The sequence below is a fragment of the Octopus bimaculoides genome, chromosome 13 (genome assembly GCF_001194135.2).
Source record: "Octopus bimaculoides isolate UCB-OBI-ISO-001 chromosome 13, ASM119413v2, whole genome shotgun sequence".
NCBI lineage: Eukaryota > Metazoa > Mollusca > Cephalopoda > Octopoda > Octopodidae > Octopus > Octopus bimaculoides.
Genome location: NC_068993.1, coordinates 61,610,521 through 61,634,387, shown reverse-complemented (window position 1 = coordinate 61,634,387; position 23,867 = coordinate 61,610,521). Strand labels below are relative to the sequence as shown.

General features: G+C 34.8%; 2 protein-coding genes across 2 annotated transcripts in view; both read left to right on the top strand.

Annotated features, from left to right (window-relative positions):
• The window catches only part of LOC106880860 (organic cation transporter protein), an 18,727-nt gene extending 9,953 nt beyond the window's left edge, over positions 1 to 8,774 (top strand). Inside the window, exons 5-9 of the mRNA XM_014931008.2 lie at positions 272 to 443; positions 1,986 to 2,246; positions 3,156 to 3,370; positions 4,573 to 4,681; positions 6,129 to 8,774. Of these exons, the coding sequence (XP_014786494.1) occupies positions 272 to 443; positions 1,986 to 2,246; positions 3,156 to 3,370; positions 4,573 to 4,681; positions 6,129 to 6,336 (965 nt within the window). The 3' untranslated portion in view covers positions 6,337 to 8,774. The remainder of the gene's footprint in view (positions 1 to 271; positions 444 to 1,985; positions 2,247 to 3,155; positions 3,371 to 4,572; positions 4,682 to 6,128) is intronic.
• Positions 8,775 to 13,607: 4,833 nt separating this feature from the next.
• On the top strand, positions 13,608 to 23,664 carry LOC106880854 (organic cation transporter protein). Its single transcript, XM_052972541.1, has 10 exons — positions 13,608 to 13,726; positions 15,164 to 15,543; positions 16,826 to 16,929; positions 17,924 to 18,078; positions 18,432 to 18,603; positions 19,939 to 20,226; positions 20,421 to 20,635; positions 21,655 to 21,763; positions 22,082 to 22,683; positions 23,076 to 23,664. Exons 1-9 carry the CDS (start codon positions 13,663 to 13,665, stop codon positions 22,287 to 22,289), a joined length of 1,695 nt encoding a protein of 564 aa, XP_052828501.1. The 5' UTR covers positions 13,608 to 13,662; the 3' UTR covers positions 22,290 to 22,683; positions 23,076 to 23,664.
• Positions 23,665 to 23,867: the final 203 nt, after the last annotated feature.

The window sequence follows — 23,867 nt, the reverse complement described above, 5'->3', positions numbered from 1 at the left end:
TGTGTGTGTGTGTGTGTGTGTGTGTGTGTGTGTGTGTGTGTGTGTGTTCGTGTGTGTATACGACGCGCGTTTTTCAGTTTCCGTCTACCAAATCTACACACTTGCTCAAGGTGCCATGCAGTGAGACTGAACCCAGAACAACGTACCTGAGAAGTAAATTTCTTGCCACACAGTCATGCCACCACCTATATTGATAAATTATGTATTAATTTGTCGTACATGATGTTTGCAAGAAATCCTAACATTATACTTTCTTTTTTGCTTTTTACAGTTATAGAATGTGTCTCTCAACAGTACAAGACACATATAAATTTTATTACGAATGGAGCCTTCGCTGTTGGAGGAACAATTCTAGCAGGTGTGGCGTTTCTACTTCGTAAATGGCAGCATCTAATTTATGCTGCAACTATTCCACATATTCTGATCGTCATTGTGGCATTCAAGTAGGTATCTTTTTGTAGGTTGTAACGATAATCTAACTGTTAGTGTATTCACATTTTATCGTAGAGATTATGTCTATAAATAAGATTTGACTTGCTAATTTATTTACGCAAAGAGGCCAAAATTGAATTTCTTCTATGCACACACATGTAGATGCAGATACCACGCAGAGTGCATGCGTTTGTATAAATATATATATTTCCACTAATACATCTAATGACATTCTCGACATACACTTTTTTTATATACATCTGTATTGACTTCTCGCATTGTTGATGTCGTTCCTCATATAAATACAAATGTAATTCTTTCCCAAATAAATTCCTCTTCATATTTGAGGCCCCGATGAAGTTATAAGTTGTTATTCACGCTCTCAACTAAGCGTCCACTGCATCTGATAGCAGAAACAGCTGTAAGCTAATGAAGTAACTTAGATAACCATTTATGCCTTCGTCATCTCTCTTATTACTGGTCTATACTTAGCTAACATTTCATTCTGAAACATATGTATATTGAGTTCTGCACCGCGTTATTAATCTCGTAATGGCTAAGGGATATATATATATATATATATATATATATATATATATATATATATATATATATATATATATATATATAGGCTTGAAACGTAAAAGGCATTTTTCACTTTTCCCGAGCGTCAATCTGATACTTTTGCTTGTTGTTCATATACCTGTCTTCGTCTTTTGTTTTTCAATAAATTTCAACTATATATATACAAGACGTCGTCGACTTACGACCACAATTGGTTCCGACTGACTGGTCGTGAGTCGGCCTATAGGTCTACATAGCTTTGTTTTATATTTTTACATTAAGGTACATTCTCAGGTAAAAGTCACACACAGCATTCTGTATTATACTATTATACTGGTGTTAGTCAAAAATTTCGGAGTCTCAAGCAGTTGTCTTATAAACAAATACGAGGTTGCCTCAATGTCTCCGCGACAGGATAGTCATCCGACACAGTGGCGATCGATAACCAAACCTAGGGGAAGCGTTTATTAGCTTACATCATCCGTAGAAGGGTTAATTTCTAAGAAATTTCCAAGAAATTAAACCCATTGGATTTTACCTGGACTATTTATTATTACTGCCGGGAGCTGGCGAGTCAAACGTCGAAAATCGGGTGTAAGTCGGATAGGTCGTAAGTCGACGACGACCTGTACATATGTGTGCGTGCGTGCGTGCGATATTGCAAATCATATATCACACTTCTTTTGTGAAGTTATCAGATTTCCTAACATTTTCAGTTTGCTGTGTTTGTTTATGATAGAACTTCATACATTCGTGAGTATCTGTACATGGAATAAATATGCCGAAAACATACTATTTAATGACAACTATCAACTTAACGATATATTTTACACTACTTACATACAATAAACACGTCGTGGGCATAATTCTCCTAAATTGCATCACGCCACAATTTCAAACTTTATATTTTATAACTTCAGTTTTTCAATTGCATAAAAAAAAAAGAAACTTCGTTATTTTATTGGCGTTCAATGATTTTTACTTTGCAGATATCTTCCCGAATCTCCAAGATGGATCCTTAGTAAAGGGAGATCTTCAGAAGCTGAAGAGTCCTTCAACAGGATAGCAAGAACAAATAAGAAAGATAATGAGGATACTGTAAATCGTGTTAGGAAACTTCAAAGAGAAGCAGAAAGCAAATCAAAATTTGATGAATATCCAGGAAAGAAGAATCGGAAAACCTATACTCCAATAGATTTGCTAAAAACACGTCGAAGAGCAAAGATTTCTTCAAACCTTTGGTTTAACTGGTAAATATTATATTGTGTTCAGTATTACACATAAAAATTGTAAATGTATCACAATATTCTATAGTAAAATTTATAAGAATATTCAAAATAAAAATCGTAATCATATATATATATATATATATATATATATATGATGGCAAGTTAATATTAATAACTATTAAGGTGGCAAACTAGGAGGATCGTTACCGCGCCGGCTAAAATGCTTAGCGGCATTTCTTCCGGCCTTATGTCCTGAGATCAAATTCAGCCGAGCTTGACTTTGCCTTTCATCCTTTCGTGGTCTATGAACTAAGTACCAATTGAGCACAGATTAAGTACCAGTTACGCACTGGGGTCGATGTAATCGGCTTAATCCCTTTGTTTGTCCTTGTTTGTCCCCTCTATGTTTAGCCTATTGTGGGCAATAAAGAAATAAGAAACGTTAGCACGCCGGGCGAAATGCTTAGTGGTATTTCATCTGTCTTTACGTTCTGAGTTCAAATTCCGCCGAGGTCGACTTTGCCTTTCATCTTTTTGGGGTCGATAGATTAAGTACCATTTACGAACTGGGGTCGATGTAATCGACTGGCCCCCTTCCCATAAATTTCGGGCCTTGTACCTAAAGTAAAAAAGAATCGTTATCACCCCGAGCGAAATTCTTAGCGGTAGTTTGACCGTCTTCACGTTCTGAGTTGAAACTCCGCCGAGATCGACTTTGGCTTTTATTCTTTCAGGATCGATGAAACAAACACCAGCCAATTACTGGGATAGCTGTAACCGACTTACCACTTCCTCTCAAAACTACTAACTTTGTGTCAAGATTGAAACGATTATTAATAACTACGCGCTATCGCATATACATGTACCCGGCTACCAAACGTAGTCGTTTAGCCAAGTTACTTTTCAGTCAATGCTACCATTTCATTACAGGTTGGTCAGCAGTATGATTTACTTCGGAATGACGCTAATATCTGTTGATATGTCTGGAAATCGCTACATGAACTTCTTGCTGATGGCAGCCGTGGAAATTCCAGGCAACATTCTCGGATATTTTTCCTTTAAATGGTTTGGTCATCGTAAGCCGCTTTGCTTCTTCTTGATATTTGGTGGAATTAACTGTATTGTTTCAAACTTTGTGTCTAAAGGTAATATTCTGTTGTATCAAACATTGCATGCTTTCGTTGCTAAATATCAGGTCATCCCATAAGTTCTGTCCGATTTTACCTTTTTTAAAATTGAATGAAATTTAATAGTATTTTAGATTGTCTAATGGAATTAAAAATTATTTTTATGCATTTGTGTACATTTAAACTAATTAAACATTATTTTACAGAATAATAGAATTACAAGAATGTGTAATGTCAGTTGCTTCTGATAGGACCCTGTGGAGGAGGTGACTGAGGTCTCTACTCCCACGACTTTCCCGTGAATAGACGGCAGAGATAATTGATGGATGAGTGGAATCTAATATAGACTGAGAACATTTATCACTTAGATCAAGGATTTGAAAGAAATTCATACTAATATTTTCAGGATCCTTTCGTTAATTGTAGAAACTGCTACGTCAGATATTAATGACTTACACAGATGTATGTTTTGTTTAATGCTTTCGTCCCGAATTACATGAAATTACATGTTTTCGCCCTGAATCACATCTGAGCCTATGTGCAAGTGTTCTTTTCTCAATCCCTTACTGATATTATTTTCATCTAAATTTCCGTTAATGCATTTATTTCAACATTTCAGTACTGTTTTTTTTTTTCATATCAATATTGATGTGCATTGATATATTTACAGCTAAATGTTTGTCTTTATTCCATTAAAACATTGCAATATTTTAATTAATTTTGTAGCATATAATGCTTATTACCAAATCACACGGAATCTCTCCTTTGTGAAAAAAGTCACCATAAAACACACAAATTTCGTATGGCATTTTCACCGATGCTCATAAAACTTTCATTTTGTGCACATCGTCTGAACACATGATAAGCTCGTAATTAAATCCTTAAAATTTGGGGGCAATACAATCTCTGACCATCTTTCAAAACAAAGTTATATAACAATGCCTCCTAAACCTAGGTATCCTCTTTATCCCCAGTAATTACTTGATGCCTCACGAATTGTTCTCTTTCTCTAATAGTCACGCACAAAACAACTTCAGTATATGTTTCAAATATTTGAGAGTGTGCTGTTTCTATCAGTCCCAAAGATCATAAACAATATCCCAACTACACAAAATCCATTTCTTCAATTCACTGTGAAATAATTCCGCGACAACGTAACTTATTTTACTATTAATAAAAGTTAAATATCTTTATGCTCAGTATATACAATTTCTTTTCAGTTAACATTTGGTTACCTCTGATATTAGCTGTCCTCGGGAAGCTTGGCGGGACGGCAGCATTTGTCGGTATTTTTCTGACGTCAGCAGAACTTTTTCCAACAGAAGTACGGTAGGTGTATAATTTTAACCCCTTGAAGAGGAATTTCTCAATAGTTACATTCTGGTATACTTGGAATGATTCGGCAATAGAAGTGTACCGATATAATTCCCTATGAAATATTGCACAAACATGTATGTCTTTGCATGCATACAAATATACACATACCCGCAAACATAAACCACAAACAAACGCACATATTTATATAAAGACAAAAAATAATAAACTGTCATCAAAGTTAAGCTTCTTCTTTAGCGCATGTGCAGAAGGTGAGTATCATTTCTGTCCATTTACCCTCGTATTCGAAGGTGGAACGATCATGAGGAAATGCTTTTGACTAGAGTTCTGTCTAGAGTATGTATGTATATCGTTATTCAGTCTATTTCAAGATCCACGGCTCCTTCATTGGAATTTCAACATCAACAACAGGGCATGTATGTATGTATGTATGTATGTATGTATGCATACGTGCAGATTTGTATATTTTGTTTTAGGTATGTATTCTTATGTATATAGTTGCATATCTAGACATGCTTATATATACTTAAATGATAAACTTCTGGAAAGCTTTACAGATTTTTACAGTTCCAGTGATGACTTGGTTCTGTAGTCTTCCAATCAGCTTTCTCCTTTCAGGTCTTGAGAAGACTAACTCCTCAAGATTGTGATTTAGGCAGAGTGCTACATATCCCAGCGCCCCAATAATTAACTGAGTCATGATTGTATGCAGGAGAGAAATAACTTCATTGTGTGTAAATAGAGATTATATACTCTGGAATTGTGCAGCTGTACATGTACAAAATAAGGACAGGGTGATCTAATCAGGTTACCATCGGCCAATGTTTTGAAGCTCATTAAGAAACCGTATCATTAGTGACAACCTTACGGGAAATCCGATTTCTTGTTGATGGATATCACAGATTGTTATAGCAGATGACTTTTTAGTATATTTCCCCAGCTTACATTTCGCTTGTCATTTCCCCCTTGTCTTCTCGACATCTCTGGAAATATTGGCTTCAAATTTTGGCACAAAGCCTGCAGTTTCGAGGGAGGGAATAAGTCGATTACATAGCCTCTAATGTTCAACTGGCACTTATTTTATCGACCCCAAAAAGATGAAAGGCAAAGTCGACATCAGCGGAATTTGAACTTATAACGTAAAGAGGAACGAAATGCCGCTACGCATTCCGCCCGGTGTGCTAACGACTCTGCCGACTCGCCGCCTTACCATCTCTTTGGAAATATTAACAACAGAGGTATGTAAATATCCAGTTATAGCTTAATGGATCCGAGTTTTAACAATGTTTTAGTAAATGTACTTCGAAATGCGTATCCTTTAAAATCACAATATCACTCTCAATCTATTTCTCAGCCTTTTTTTGTATTAAATACACTCTGAAATTTTTAGATATCTATATCTACATTTATGTGAAATATTCTTTATTTTTGCGTATTTCAGAAACATTGGAATGGGTGTAGGTTCATCATGCGCTCGTGCTGGTGGTCTTATTGCACCAATAATCATTGGTCTCAATGTATATGGCTCTTGGATACCACTCAGTGTCTATGGGTTCATTGGAACTCTTGCTGGATTCTTGATCTTATTAGTGCCTGAAACGAAGGATTTGTATCTGCTTCAAAAACTTGAAGATATGGATAATTTGTAGAGTTTGTTTTAAACGACTTCGCTGTGAGGAATTACCTTGAGAATCATCTATCCATCTATGTGTGCGATAGAGCTTTTGAAAATGTGGCATTTGGTACCTCTCACTAAAACTCTATCACACGCACACAAATACACAAATATTATCTAAGCTCTCTGCTGTCTAAGACATCGTATTTTTTTCAGTTTCCTGGGCCTTTTTATTTAAATCAAGATCTACAGTGTCGTTATATGAAAAGTTTAGTGGAAATGATTATAGCTAGGAGCAACTAGAAAGCCACGAGGATAAAGCTCTCCCAAACTTAAACCACTTCAAAGGTAAACAAGCTTTGATAACTAGCATTTTCTTTTGGCCGAAAAATGTTTGTCTCGGATAACAGTTCTTATTCCAATCCCACTGATGCTAATCAGTTTTTTTTTAAGTCATTCAAAACTAGCCAAAATATGTTATAAGAAAAAAAAACAATTGAAATATAAACAAACCGACGCTGCCATCATCACTGTTGCTGAGTTACTATACACCTCCATTCAAAACTGATAGAACTGACTCGAGAAAGATGATTATAGAATATAAGCAGAAGGAACTGTAGATACATGTACAGAACAACTCTTGGCAAATATATTTTGGGAATAAGAAAACGCGACGGAAATCTCGTGGTAGCATGGCTTGATTATAGAAAAGTATACTACCCTGTTCTCCATTCCTAGTAGCTATAATGTTGGAACCGATAAAAGTATCTGTTGTCTTAGTTGCTGCTAATGAAAGGTTCCAAAATACCTGACCAATAGCATTGACACTGCTGAAAGCTCGGCTTTCCTTTCTCGAGACAATAACCCACAATGCATTTGTCAAACGTATGATACTTGACTGGTCTGTAGAGGATATTCATTCTGAAGATATTAACACCTGCAAGATTCAGACATTGATTACAAGTTACCACAGAAGACAGCGATACTGATACGCTGTTCATCAGAAGAAAAGAGATAGAACTTGGCTAAGATCAGTGTAGATATGTTTTGAGTGTCGAAAACATCCACTTAGTAAGAGTAACAAAAATAAATTACATTAAGAACTATCTCAAAAGGGGAGAGAATAATATTCTATTAGTCAGTATCGTATTTCTCAAAAACTATTCACTTCACAGTCTGCTCGCTTGCGATATTAAAAGTGCTGGGCTGGCTTACTTTCCTGAAGACCTGGAAGTGAAACACTACATACTACAAAACGTTATGCATCTTTTTGAAGTTTGCATTTTCAGTATATTTCCAGTTAAGCTGACAGTAGGACTAATAGTGACAGTAATTCTAATAGTGACAGTAATTCTAATAGTAACAGTAATTCTAATAGTGACAACTCGGAAATAAGAAAACAGCATATTTTCATGTTCGAAGAACACCTAATACTTTAAAATATACTTTGCACTTTTAGTATTTTTAAGCATTTCTCTACCGTTTCAATGTTTCAGCTTTTGTGTAGCGTGCAGTGCAAAGACTTCTATAGCCTCATGTCTTTGAAAATACGATCAAAGGGATACAAATTTAATTTACAGAGCAGCTTGGTTTGATTTTTGCCGTATTTTATCTCAGGAACGTTTCTCTGAAAAGTCAAGCATTAATTAGTGAGTATAATAAGGCCCCAGTTACCAAAAAAACACTTTTCCAACATCGTGACAAAAATGTTCACCGATTTCATCATTTACGGCCTCAAGATTTTCCGAGAAATATCCAACTCAGATTACAAAAAATGAACCTTTAATGACAATGTTCGTTGGTGCATAAGAAATCCAAAAAGTTCGCCTATTTTAGAATAGTTTTCGGTCTTATGGTTTTCCAAACACATTTTAAACTTTGTCGCACAGATCTTTAGACTTCCTTTAACATATGACTCAATTAATGACAATCATCTGACCTGAAGGCCTGCAAAAGCATTTCCTTCAATCTTGCATCAGAAAACTCAAAATTACCCTCAGATCTCTACTTATATTTCTAAAAGTTGCTTCAAATTTTAGTAAAAGGCCAGTATATTTAGGGGCAGACGTATGTCGATTAGATCGACCCGGTGTTCGAATAGTATCTTAGTTTATCGCCCTTCAAAAGATGGGTTTTGAACTCAGGACATAAAGAACCAGAAGAAATGCAGCAAAGCACATTGTCCGGCGCTCTAAAGATTCTGTCAGCAAGCCACTTCATTTATATTTCTTATAATCCTTTCTACTACAGGCACAAGGCCTGGAATTTGGGGGAGGGGGCTAGTCCATGACATCAACCTCCGGTACTCAACTGGTACTTATTTCGTCGACCCTGAAAAGATAAAAGTCGACCTCTGCAAAATTTGAACTCAGAACGTTGAGACGGACGAAATGCCGGTAGCATTTCCCTGGCGTGCTAACGATTCTACCAGCTCACCACCTTATATTTCTAATAATAAAGCTTTTCCCAGAAATCAAAGTTTTGTATGATTCTTTCATGGTGAAATTAGATTCAATAGATGCAGAACAGAATTTATAACTTTTGTGTAGAAGGATTCTCTTCAAGTTGACTTTTAAACTATCAATGAATCAATGAACCAACGTTACTAATCCATGTGATGTTTATGACCATGTGCCCTCGACTGAATTCATTCTTTGTAAAGCATGAACCTGTCTCCATTCATGATAGAATCCTTTTCAGAATTAGTTAATGCGGAAGCGGAAAAAGCAAACTTTATCTCACAAACATATTCGAACTGGTAACAAGTTCATATATAGATAGATAGATAGGTAGATAGGTAGGTAGATAGATAGATAGATAGATAGATAGATACGAACTTGTTACCCGTTCGAATATGTCGCAAAGATATGCACAGTATTTTGTCGAAGACAAAAAGGTGTAAACACATCAGGTCAGTTTGGAGCGGTCAGATTGACTGAGATATGCATTTTGAAGCAGTTATCATCTCATCAGCACCGAATATTGGAAACAGAGCCAACTCTAATCTGACGACGGGACTACGTCTCAGTTGATGACTGTGACTGAAAGTATTTGGTTGGAATACATACATACATACATACATACATACATACATATATTCTTATTTTTTTATTGCCCACAAGGGCTAAACATAGAGGGGACAAACAAGGACAGACAAAGGAATTAAATCAATTGCATCGACCCTAGTGCGTAACTGGTACTTAATTTATCGACCCCATATTAAACAATGTAACAAATATAACATTACAATATGGATATTAAGCTGTAGCTAAAACATGTCATATTACAAATGCCTACTTTTATATTTTTACAAACTCCAGCTAAGCAGCAATAACTACAAATATTTTGGTTGCGAATGAGATACTGTTTATTCTCTTATTAGTACAGTTTCTGCTGAAAGTAATAAACGATAAGACGAAACACTTGAACACCATCACAAACAGCTACTTGTCACACAGTAGCTGTTTATACAGCCCCCCTTGTGACAAGAATTGAGCTAAATATAAGTTACAAGAATCATAATATAGAGAGAAAGAGGGAATACAGCAACTGTATTAAGATTATGATGATAGTAAAAAAAAAGAAAAGAAAACCACAGCAAGCGTTAAGAGATTGAATTTTTATGAAAGTTAAGCAGTTCATAAACAGTCATCTATTTATAGTTGAAGTTGTTCAGTTTTAAGAATGTGCAGCAACTGAGAATGTATTGGCGGAATATACGAGAAAAAAGAAAAGAAATGATGAACGTGAGAGGGTTAATATATATATATATATATATATATATATATATATATATAAGACAAAATAGAGTGTGAAAACTATAGAAGACTTGTATTATATGGTTAAAGAATATATTTTAATCGTTGTTAGAAAAATGTTATAAATTTTGTGTAAAGTAACATTGTTTTTGTAGAAATAACCGGTTTCGTATTTTCTTTTCAAATTTCTCAAATTTATTTACCGATATTGTGTCATCTCTTCGCTATGGTGTGAAGTATGAGAGTTTCAGACAGGGAAAGGTAATCAGGGATTTTTTCGGTATAAGGGAGATAATCAAAATGTTGAGAATGACTAAGTTTTATTAATTTAACCTGATTTGGTTTAGAAAGAACAGAATGTTATAAGTGGTTAAGTTTTGCTTTATATTTTTTTCAATGAGTAAGTTTCTTTATTTAAAATTGCTAGAAATGGCTTATATTTTTCGATGAAGTAGGTTTCCTTATTTAATCTAACTTGTGTTGGTGTTCCAATGGCATATTGATAAAATGGAAAGATTACAAATTGTGGTAGCAGTTATTTTGCGCATTTCTCAATTTGTTCACTCTGTATTCTGGGAATGCAATCTGCTGTCGGTGCAGAGTGCATCTGCGTCTGAGCGATAATCCGGTGGACCCTATGTAGTTTTGGTGGCAGCCCGAGCATCTTATAATATAAATCAGGTTTTCTGAGGCACAAGTAAAGTCAGATTTGATTTTGAATTTTTGTCCCTTTCTAAAGTAACGGACATAAAAGTGAAGAAATATGGTCGACCGAATTGCGCAACATGCCCAAACCTTCTAGAAGGATCAGAATTCCTTTCAGTTTTTAGTCCAGAGGAAAGACAATGTTCATAATACCTCTATCGCACAGCCAAGGTGTCAGGTGAATGTGTTTCATCAGAGACAGATCAAGTATACCATCTATTAGGTTGTCAAGAAAGTTCTTACGGTTTTTAACCTTTAAATTCAGATGCACATATCTCAGCTCAAACAAAACTTTATTAATCGCAATAAATACCATCACAATCACCACACTTTTGCCAACGCAAAACAAGTTTATTTATGCCATTAGCGTAGAAATCCTGCGTTCCGGTGGCGATGAAGTCGTTGAAGGCGTGTTTGGCATCGTCTTGGTTTTTGAAGCATTTCTCACGCAGGAAGTTGTCGATATGCTTGAAAAAGTGGTAGTCGGTAGGCGAGAGGTCTGGTGAGTATGGCGGATGAGGCAAAGTTTCGTTGCCCAATTCGTTCAACTTCTGCAGGGTCAGTTGTGCGACGTGTGGTCGGTCTCGAAAGATAAGGTCTGTATTCTGCTTTTGTTCAAGTTCTTTTTTCTTAATCGGTGGGGACTAGAGGAAGAAAAAGAACGGTAATAAAAATGGCGGCAGATGTACTAAAGACTTGAGAGAGTGAAAATGGCAATTCTGCTGTAAAGGTGTTTCGATTTATTGAATACTGATCATTCTATCAGTTGAAATGATTTATTTTTTAAATAGATAAGCTATTTTACACAGACATTCACTCAGAAGAACAGCCGACTCAACCGTTTGTAAGAGAGACGAATCACCTGAATCCTTAATTATTCATTAATATACAATGACTGTGAAATTTTTAAAAGTCACCAAATCATTCATTATCGGGAAAATTTCATTAATATTTAGCGATAAAATGTGGACAAAACTTATCACAAAACTAAATTCGCTTTCACATTCAAAAATATCATTAACTTACAAAAATATTAATAACGTACTCAAACGTATTCACAAGTGTAAAAGCTTTTGTGTGGCTACTCGAACTACAAGTAATAGCAGCCAAGTTTTCTTCATATCAGCCAGAGAGGCACATCTCAATAATGAAAGCAGAATCTTGATTATATAAAGTGCCACTATATAATATATTGTGTATATTTTACATTAGATATACACAATACATACTCGTATTTATAAGAATATTACAATAAGATAAAAAGTAATTTTTTGTTGTGCGTATGAGACAAATATTTTTATATCTATAGTATTTATTACTTCTTGTGAAAAAATTTGGAAAAACTAACATTATTTTTCAAATTTACCTGCGATCTAACATGGGAAGAAATTATGATAAAATTGTAGATTGAACAGCTAAAGATGTTCTGGTATAACATGCACCAGTTTCCAAACTGGAGCGGTAGCAACATCTACAAATTTCAAATCTGTGTATAGAAATGTAACGGCCCATGTGAATTCCAAGAAAAGAGGTTATTGGCAATTTCTTTTTAGAACTGAAAAAAAATCACAACACATGGCAACTAATCGACAAAGTTGTCTCTACTGAACCTCTCAATCCAAATAATGCACACACGTTTGGTGATATAAACAAGCACATATTTCACGAATCATATGCAGAAGAGAACGCAACTTTGCCTTGATTGTTACATGAACGTTGCTGCAAGAATTTCAAGAATTGCATCCCTTGAGTTCCGTTGACATATGTTAAGAGGTGACGAATGAAATAACTTGCAGAGAAAACAAGAAGTCTATATGGAAAGTGTAGCGGAAATTTAAGACGTTCGAATATATGCCTGAAGAGACCCAGATTGATGGGTCGAAACGTGTGTTGCACCTAATAAAAGTCTAATACAAAATTCATCTCCTACTATCAATTAATAATATATATCGATAGATAGATAGATAGATAGATAGATAGATAGATAGATAGATAGATAGATAGATAAAAACAAATATGCAGGGTTGCTCAGAATTATACATACACAGTTTAACAAAGAGTAAGTTGTTAATTCTAGTTTCTTTTTAGATTTAAGCCATTAAAAATAATGAAGAGAGTCAGGCTCAGATTTGAACTAATGAAATTTATTTTAAAATGTTATTGAACGTTTGAAAATATTGTCGAAGTGCAATGGGAGTTTATGGGAAAGTTTCATATCTATTTATTTTTCGTGACTGACCAACATTGGAATTAGAGATAAGTTTGAAGCAGAGAGAACTGTTCAGAATTCCACAAAATACCACAAAATACTCTTTGTTGACCGTCTGGTCTGAGTGAGCCCAACAGATGTAGGCGATATCCTTTCTGTCGGAAAAGGGGATCCCCATGAATTTGCTGTGTCTGGCCTCTTGTGCTGGCATAAAACATGCTCCTCGACTCATTCAAGTTAATCCATGACCAGTCTGGAGCATTTCATAAGTTTCAGTAGCATTTTTTTGCCAAGTTTAACACAAAACTTTACTGCATAGGGAGCTTCTAAATGGCTTTCATGAACTGGTCAGCTGTGACAAGCAGTGTCTAGTAAGGTGTGTTGAAAGTGCTGTTACAACCATCTCATTCAAACAAGAAGAACTAAAGTTGGCAGGTAACCTTATTAGATGTAACCTTTTTAGAGTCAGAATATATTAAAATTACAATAAGCTAGGACAGATATAACTATCACTTCTAAAACAAAGTCTCAAAACTTCTGGAATACACCTCGTATATAATTTTTTTTTTTAACGTCATTTTATCGTTTATAGTGAAACGTTGTTATTTGCTACATGCTATTTTCATAGGCATTTCTCTCGGTGCCGCTGTTCAGTGAGGTTAGCAATTGGAAAGCTACTGTCTGTAACATGGAAAATAAGCCAAATAATCAGAAAGAAGCAAATGAGGAATTTGCTTCTCAGGAACTCAAAGGTTTGAATATTTTCTGTTCTTTGCATTTCTCTCAGTTTTAGTGTGTTTATGTACACGTATATTATTTTATATATTTTAAAAGTGCTACCATAATCCCATTACATTAAATTCTGCAGTTAATTTATTTTCATTTTAAGCAACTGTTTTTCAACATCTGCTTATATTTTCAGTAACACATTCTTTTTCTCTACTGAATGACTTGCTTTTATAAACCTAAATATCAATGAAATGATAATGCTGCCAAATGGTACAGGGCTGCAGGTTTTCCACTTACATCATAATATGCTCACATTAGATATTACAGTGTAACAGCAACGCTTCTAATCTCGTCTTTTAAATTAATGGCATACTATATTGGTCTCATTGTGCATTATTAACGTAATCTGGCACATACGTAATACGCACTCATATAACAAAATTTATTTTTTCTCATTTTCATTTACTTGATTGAACATTAACCATCTTTGTCACTTGGTCATCAATGTCATTACATGTTTTACTTTATATTGTTATGATACATTGAAGGTATTACTACTCAGAGACTGTAAAATTCTGGAATGATTCTTTCTTAGAGTATATTACTTTACGTACAACATTTACATTCGCTAGAGTGGATCTTGTTTTAAATCCCTCTGGTGCTCAGAAAAAACAATGTCAGAAGGCAGTTATACTCTGGACTGCATTCAGTCGACTGCCAGTGTTTCACCACAATACTTAGATTTGTTACTAGCTTCAATACATTGAATTCTAATAATTCATAAGCATTATTGTGCGCGGATAGTGGTAGGCATCCGTCGGTCTCGAGAAACTATGGACCTGCAACCGAAGAAATTGCGTCAGCTGCTGATGGGGGTGCAGCGTCTTCTGTGGCTCTAGAGATCCACACGGGATTAGCAGTCACGCATAGAGCGACTACGTTTGAAGGAGCTCTCTACCGGCGCTACTGATTTTTCTTTCCATCGAGAGCGCTTTTCTTTGGTGGCGAGTTCCTGTTTTTCTACAGCTCGCTTTATCCCCTTTCGCAGTATTTGTCTCCAGCGCGGGCGATCATTTGCGACCTCCTCCAATCTCAAGATGTCCACATCAAACGACTTCATATCTCTATTCCAGATGTCCTTGAAACGAAGATGCAGTTATCCTCGTGTTCTTGTGCCTGTGGTCAATTCCCCACACAGACGGAGGTCTTTTGGGACCCTCCCGTCCGGCGTGCGATGTACATGACCGAGCCAGCTCAAACGACGCTGCTGGAGCACGGTGAGCGCACCGGGTATCTTGGCACGGTTGAGGGCTTCGGTGTTGGCTTCAGTCCTGATATCCTATATGCATCTCAAATTACGAAGGGGGAAAAAGTTGAGACGCCGCTCCCACTGCCGTAAAGTATGCAGTAAACATTTAGAAATTCTTTATGGAATTGATTTTTCTTATTTACCTTTACAGATTTAGATTTACCAACATCTGAAATTACTGAGGAAATATTACAGAAATGTGGTGGATTTGGTCGATTTCAAAAGGGACTTACTATCTTTAATTCAATATTTGCAATATTTTACGCCCAAACAGTATTGAGTATGGTGTTTATAAAAGAGATGATTCCCTTTGATTGCTATCCGTCAAATTTCAATGAATCTATGATCCCACCAAATATCACTTTGGATGAATTATTAAATAAAGTGAAGGTTGAAGAGGAGAAATGTTCTGTGTATAACCTGGATACTAAAGAAGGATTTTATACCCTTCCCACCAGTAATTCTACAAAGGAACCGTGTAATAACGGTCGAAAGTTTTACACTGAGGATATGTCAACTATAGTTTCTGAGGTGAGTAGTTCTGATTTGGTTGTTTAAAATGTCTTTGTTTCTCACATAGATAAGTATTACTTCATGACCAACAAACGGCGTCTCAACTATTCGAATATTCTTGAAGGTATCGTTGATAATTGTCCATTTACTGATTCACACGAAGAAAAATCTTTGCAAATATCTATTTAAGATGTAAAAAAAAAATTTTAGAATTATGAGTGTTATATAAATGAGATTTTTATCGAATGTTGTAAAGCGAAAAAGTATATGAAAGGTCGAAAAGTATAAGAAAAAGAAATGTACCAAAAAGGTAACCGTCAGAAATTAGATAAAGCAGCTTATTTGTAATCATATAAACTCTGACTGGCTAGCTGCTCGTTTTCATTTTTTTTTGTTCCTTTTTGTACATGTAAAACTTATGTCCACTTATCGAGCAAAGCTGATGAAAATATGATATTCAGTATGATTGAAGCTTTTGTAGCTGTCAACTTAACAGCTAACGAAGAAAAAAATTTCCAGATAGACATGAAGCTTAATTATTCTCTGTAATTAATACTTAATTTGAAATTAAGAAATGTCTTTTTTTTTTTTTGAGAATCACGAATACTTATTGCGTTGTTTTTTTTTGTTTTTTTTTGCTTTGTTTTCTTTCTTTAACTAAGCAACAAATTTCAACTCTGAGAATTTTTATTGTGCATCATTCAATACTCGCCCTCTTCCTGATTTGTCAATTCAACACATTTTTTTTTTCACAAAATTGAACGACCGATAATTATCAGGTAGCATCAAATTTAAAGAATTATGATGTCAGATAAATTTGAGCAGTTGATAAAAATGATAACTGTGAAATACAGATTAAGTATTATTAAATTGGGATTGCACCTAGAAAGTTCCCCTTCGAGGCACAAGTCCGAGCAAGGTTATTTTGTGGAAGACCAGCAGTAGTCTATGCATTCTAGTCTCTCCTCTCCATGCCATTGATGTCCAAGAGAAAAGTAAAGATCGGTACAGCTTGGCACCAATGATGTCACAACACATTATAGCTGAGTGAACTGAAGCAACGTGAAGTGAAGTATTTTGATCAAGAACATAACATACGACCTGGTCAAGAAATCGAACTCATAACCTCACAATTACGAACCCGACGCTCTAACCACTGAGCAACGTGCCTTCGCTGTATACTTTTACACTCTTTTTAACTGCTTTTTTTTTTAATAATTTTATAAGTGCGTTTCACCAATTATATTATTCAAAAAGTCATTCTCTCTCTCTGTTTTTTTTTTTGCTTTTTTTTTCTAAGTTCGATTTGACTTGCGAAAGAGATTGGATGAGAAACATTGCATTCTCTACAATGTTTGCAGGCTTTATGCTGGGAAATTTATTATTTGGTGTATTGTCAGACAAGTAAGTATGAAACATTTACTTTAGAATGTAATTTAAAATAAATACTATAAAACTCTGTGTGTGTATGTGTGTGTGTGTGTGTGTGTGTGTGTGTGTGTGTGTGTGTGTGTGTGTGTGCGCGCGCGCGTGCGTGCGTGCACGCGTTCGCGGTTGTGTAGATCTCTATTTTGTGAAAAGTGTGGATGGTAAAACATTTATTTCTTTATATTTTTTTCTGTTTTATGTTTAGTGCCTTTATCTTTTCAACTGTACAGTGTGTATGTGAGTGTGGGTATTGGTGCATGTGTGTGCGTATATGGATCAAACATGCAGGTTTACTAATTTATCAATGAACGTTTACTAACACACTAGTGAATGTTTATTAATCTAACACTAACACCAATGTATATAAACCATCTTATAAGTCTATGATAATTTTTCTCTTTTTTTCTCCTGGTGATGCTGCAATATTAGATTTACACCGTGATTTTCGATACAGGCATACTTATACGTGGGGAATCCTAAATATTATATTTGCCTGTAGTATTTTCCTTTTACAGTCTTTGTGGTGCCATATAGTAGTAATGGTGAGGTTGCTAGCTATCAAGTAATTTTTCTTATTAAGAAACGATTTCCGTTCATTTACAAATGTAATTTCCCCGCACCTGCCGTAAAGATGGACCATGTTGATGTATCGAAATTATCTTAATTATCAGCATGCCGTCATGTTTCTCCTTAGTTTGCTAATAAGATATCGGCAGAAGTTTCTTATCGCGATATTCTTTCCGATTGACTTCCATTCTTTCCCTCTATACTCCTAGCAGTCTCTCCTCTACATGCTGTGGTCGAGTTCCTACATTTTAATTGATAAACTAGGATCATCTGTAAAAGAAGAAACGTAGTTTATCAATTAACATGCACGGAGGACGAATATAGGAATTCCACCTAAGCATATATTGGAGAAAGTGCCTGGAGATTCGTTATTCGTCTAATTTTTTTTCTTTCTTTTTGCCAGATTCGGTAGATTTAAAACGTTTTGTGTCGCACACTTGCTTCTCATATGTTGCGGATTTGCCAAAATATACTCACCAGATTTTATTGTGTTCATCATTTTTTATTTTGTCGAAGGAGTTGCATTGTCTGGCACGTATATAGTTTTATATACCATATGTAAGTATTTTATAATTCTATTCACGCAAACATTTAATTCTTAACTGTTGTATGTGACATTTTTATTGCACCATAATATATACACATACGTATAAAAATATAAATATAAATGCGCCCTTTTAAAGCTTAACCAGTCTCATGGGCCCGTCAAGAATGCTTGCTTCAGAATGTTCTTCTCTTTAATGTTTTGTGAGAGTTTGAAATGACATCTTGGATGCACGCTGGGAGTGATATATATATTTCTAAATAATATTTTGGGTGTTATATCCTAAATGCAACCATATATTCTGTCTAGTTTGCGAGTTTCTTTAAAGTAATTCTACTATGATTCTTTTTTTTTTTTTTTTTTACAGTGATCGAATGCGTCTCCCAAGATTACCGAACGCATTTGAATTTTATTATGCATGCCTTCTTCGCTGTTGGAGAAATACTTCTCGCTGGAGTGGCATATGTACTTCGTAAATGGCATCATCTATTGTATGCTGCAACTATTCCACACATTCTGATCGTCATTATAGCGTTGAAGTAGGTATCTCTTTTCAGTTTATGATAATAATCTAACTGATTATCATTCAAACCTGTACGTAGTTTACTGAGAGATAGTCAATGTAAATAATATAAACGGATATATGTAAATTGTATACAGATATATGTAAAGTATATATATGGCCTTCTTATATATTGGAATAAAAAATTAAAATTGTATTTCTTGTGTGCAGACACATAGGTACAGATACATTCGTTGCTTCCAACTTTAATACCATATTGCCTGATGAAATGAACGCATGAACTATTATCCACCTGATGTCTATGGATACTACGGAATGTACTGTAATCATTCTAGGAATACGGAATAGGATCGTAAGAAACATGTGAGATGTGGAAACGCGCGTAGTGATACATCAAAATATTTATAAGTTCCCTCCGTGGATATACCAACACACACTCATTGAGAAGGAAATAGGAGATTAAATTTTGTTTCAGAGAGTAATAGTTCAACGGAAAAATTTTATTATTGTATTTATTAGGATATGATAGAGAAAACACTGGGATGGAGGGATGAAGAGAATTAGGTACAATCTTAGGTGAACGTGGGGGAATCGCGACGTTAGACGAACAACTAATATAAAGGTGTATGAGTAATTGTAGTAACCGTAAAAGGGACAGAGAGAAATCTCTGGACAACTCCTATAGTTGGTTGGAATATATATAGATATTCATTTGAAACGTTAGGTTATTTTCCCACTTTTATTCAGTACTCTTTTCTTTATTTCATTTCAAGATTATTCATATTAAGAAATTGGAGATGATTACGTGAGTTGATTCTGGTTCGTCAAAATGATGACTTGAGATATTCGTAAAATAAGATAGATACATGTAAGAAAAAGCAATTTCTCATGTTGCAGTTTATTTCGAGGATTTCATATTCAGTAATATTGACTTATCACATTGGTACACTTTAGAGAGGGTTATGATGTATAAATACATTCCAGCAAAATATATACCTCACCATGTTTATAAGGTTACCAAGTTTTCTGACATTACGAGTTTATTGTGCTGGTTTATAATACAACTTGGTACTTACGTGAGTACGTGTTCCTAGAATAAATACACAGAAAACATACCACTTAGTGACAACTATCAGCTTAATGTCATGCGCATTACAGTACATACATATGGTAAACACATCAATCATATTGTATAAAGTTTCACATGTTCCTCTGAAGATTGCATTACATGTTTATATTGCTTCTAAATTATATTATGCTGTAATTTCAAACTATATTCTATAACTTCTATTTCAACTTCTGTAATAATACTTTATTATTTGATACGCTATCAATAGTTTTTACTTGGCAGATATCTTCCTGAATCTCCAAGATGGCTTCTTAATGAAGGAAGATTTGCAAGTGTTGAGGAGTCCTTTAGTAGGATTGCAAGAACAAATAAAAAAGACAATGAAGATATGATAAAACTTATTCGGAAACTTCAAAGAGATGCAGAAAGCAAATCAGAATTTGATGGCAAAATTATTGAAAATGTAAACCATGGAAATAACCGAAAAGTTAAAGACAAGACTTACACAGCAATTGATTTGCTAAAAAGACCTCGAAGAGCGATGATTTCTATAAACCTTTGGTTTAACTGGTAAATGAATTTATGATGCTCAACATTAAATATGCAAATGGTAAATACTCTTTGAAATATTCTAATACATACAAATATTTGGACATCACGAATTAGCAATTTTTATTAGTAACCGCTATAGAAACCACGGTTTGTATATATTGAATATTGCCTGATAACCAAGGTATTTTTCAAATTTTACCATTTTATTATAGGTTTGTGAACGCTATGATTTATTACGGAGTGACGCTAAATTCCGTTGACATGTCTGGCAATCGGTACCTAAACTTTCTATTGATGTCAGCTGTAGAAATTCCAGCCAACATTCTCGGTCATTTTACGTTTAAGTGGTTTGGACATCGTAAGCCGCTTTGTCTCTTCTTGGTATTTAGCGGAATTAACTGTATTGTCGCAAACTTTGTGGCAAAAGGTAATATTTAGTTACATCAAATAATATTATTCATTCATTATTAAATATATAAATATTAAACATACGAATGCATGTCATACGATAAAACAGATTCATAATTCTCTGCATAGCATTTGAACAATTACATGTATCCCTATATTGCAGTGTATGCATAAAAAAGCAGAGCTAGTAATTATTTGTTGGATTGATAACTTAGCTGTATTCTTTACAAAGTTTAGGTACATTATATTGTGCCTAAACGTTTGTGTAAAATACGGTTGAGTTATTTATTCATCATCCAGAGAGAAATCACGTGTACGACCCGTTTAAGAAATATATGTGAAGAATTATTTCTAAGACTGAATATTGGTTTCAAATTTCGGTACAAGGCCAACATGCTGGGCTGAGTGAGTGTGTCGATTATATTGGCCCCCATGCTCAAATGCTACTTATTAGATCGACCCCGAAAGGATGAAATGCAAAGTCGACTTCGGCGGAATTTGAACTTAGAACGTAAAGACGGGAAAAAATGCCGCTAAGCTTTATGTCCTGCTAATGATTCTGCCAGCTCACCGCCTTACATCTAAGACTGAATATTAGTAACTTTAGCTCCAGTGTCAATATTCTTACAAAGTGAACTGTTACCAAAACATTTGTTTACTATCAGACTTAATCTAGCGACTAAATGCTGTAAAATCATCAAGCTATTCAATCTCGGACCATCTTCCGTAATAAAATTGCATAACGTTGCTAAAAATTCCCCCACCCCTCAAAAGATCTTCGTACTTCTACAGCCTAAGTAATTACTTGTTAGGGTTAGCGTTAGGGCCTCTCAAACTTCACCAACGAAAAATAGTTTACCGTATTCGTTATCTGCATCTGAGGGTGCTATTACTATACACCCAAAGATCATAGACAGCGTATCCCATCTCCACAAAATCCATTCGTTTAATGAATTCCCAAACACTTCCTCACCAACGTCACTCGATATTTACAAATGTTAAATACGTTTATTTTCATTTCGTACGATTTCTTTCCAGTTAACTTTTGGTTTCCTCTGATATTAGCTGTCCTCGGGAAGCTCGGTACGACAGCAGCATTTGACGGTGTTTTTCTGACGTCAGCGGAACTTTTTCCAACAGAAGTACGGTAGGTGTAGTTGATTCTTTGGGGAGAATGCTTCAGTTGTTACACACACACACGTATGAGTTAGTAGGTATACACACATATATACATACATATGCATACATATCTCACGATATTTCTGTTTTCTTTTCTGGCAAAATAAATACATACAAATATGTCAAATGTGTATGTATATTTTTTTTTATACAAAATATATAATTATAGAAATGTAACTAAATTTTTTTATTGTTTCCTATATGGTTTTATTACATGCTGGTTACTTGATAAAATTTTATAAAGATTTCATCCTTGCTTATATATATCTTTCTATATATATTTCAGCAACAATGGCTTGAGTACGGCTTTATCTTTATCTCGAATTGGTGCAATACTTTCGCCAGTAATTCTTGGGCTCTCTGTATATGGCTCTTGGATACCCCTTACTGTCTATGGACTGTTCGGAATTACCGCTGGGTTGCTGATCCTTTTGCTTCCTGAAATGAAGGATGCTTGTTTACTTCAAACACTGGAAGACATGGATAATCTGTAGATTTGGTTTATCGTAGAAAATCCATTTCGGAGAGATTCAAATACATGAAAGTGTACGAGTATCTAATTTGAAATTTATGAAAATATATACTGCCTTATTTTATATATTTGTTGTTTCTTTATTTCACATATGTTTTTTTTTAATACTACAATTCACAAATTTACAACAGAAGTATACATTTGTCTGACCTGACTCCATTATATTATAGCTCCTTATTTTCATCAACGTTTATTGGCGGCGAGATATCTGACAATGTCGGCCAATAATTAAGTGTCGAAACTGGCCGTCCGGTGGAGTGATTGAAAGGTTGCTGATTTGTTCGGTAAGCAGACTAGATTCGGTAAATGTAATCTGAAATGGTGGTTACTGAGAAAGTTTGAAGATGGTGAAACAGGTAATTGCTTCCAACTGTTAGACATATGTATGTATGTATGTATGTATGTATTGTGTATGGTTTTAATTGTTTAAATTATTATTCTTAGGCAGAAACTGGTTTCTAACTAAGATCAAAGTTCCATCGCTGGAATATAGACAACAAACACAATATCACATTGTAAACTTGAGAAAGGTCTTCCATATTTTTTACTGCTCCACTTACGGATTGTATTTGTAAAATGCAAATCGGTTGATTTCTTTTTCTGAAGACCTTTGTTTATCCAGATTATCAGAAAGACAACTGCACCAATTATTGTTTGTATGAATGTGAATTTATAGTCTAGATATAGAAGGTGGGAGTTTTGAAGCAGTCACTTGTCTAGAGTTATCGTCTTTCTCTTTAATTTTCAGAAATATTCATTCACATCAGCAAGACAGCTGACAGTATTTAAAAAAAAAACTCAAAAATGTGATCTAGATTATAGCTGTGACGTAACAGTTTACTCAAAGAAGCCACTCTCAGCTTCCAACACCCCCTCAAGACGCCTCCGGAACTTGGCACATGCATTCCTTACTGTGTCCCTGGGAAGATCTGCGAACACTTCCTCGATCTTGAATGCCAGCTCGGTCTTGGTGTTGCAAGTAGAGCGTTTGTGTGTAACAGACTTAGCCCACGCCCGAAACTGCTGGCCTTGTGCCAAAATTTGAAACCAATATGTATTGGAAGTATTTCACCGTTAGTGCTTTATTTTCAATAGTTCTTTCGCTGAATAAAGCTTGAAACCGCAAAAACATTGAAGAAGCTTATTTGTCTTTTCAAAATTCTAATGTAGCAGCATTTGAATGGGGAAATTCCATGCTTGCCAAAACGAGATCAGGATGGAATAATACCTCTCGTATATCTACGAAGTTTTGAAGACTTATAGAGCCATGAATAATTCCTTAAATAAATTGGAACGAACAGTTTGTGTACAACAGATAAAAGAAAGTTGATATTTTATGTTTATTTTCTTATTTTCTTTTGCATCTTTTTTCTTTCTTTCTTTTCTTCTTTCATTTTGTTAACTATACATTTATATGCAATATTATATATATATATACATATATATATATATATATGTGTGTGTGTGTGTGTGTGTGTGTGTGTGTGTATGTATGTATGTATATATATATATATATATATATATATATATATATATGTAT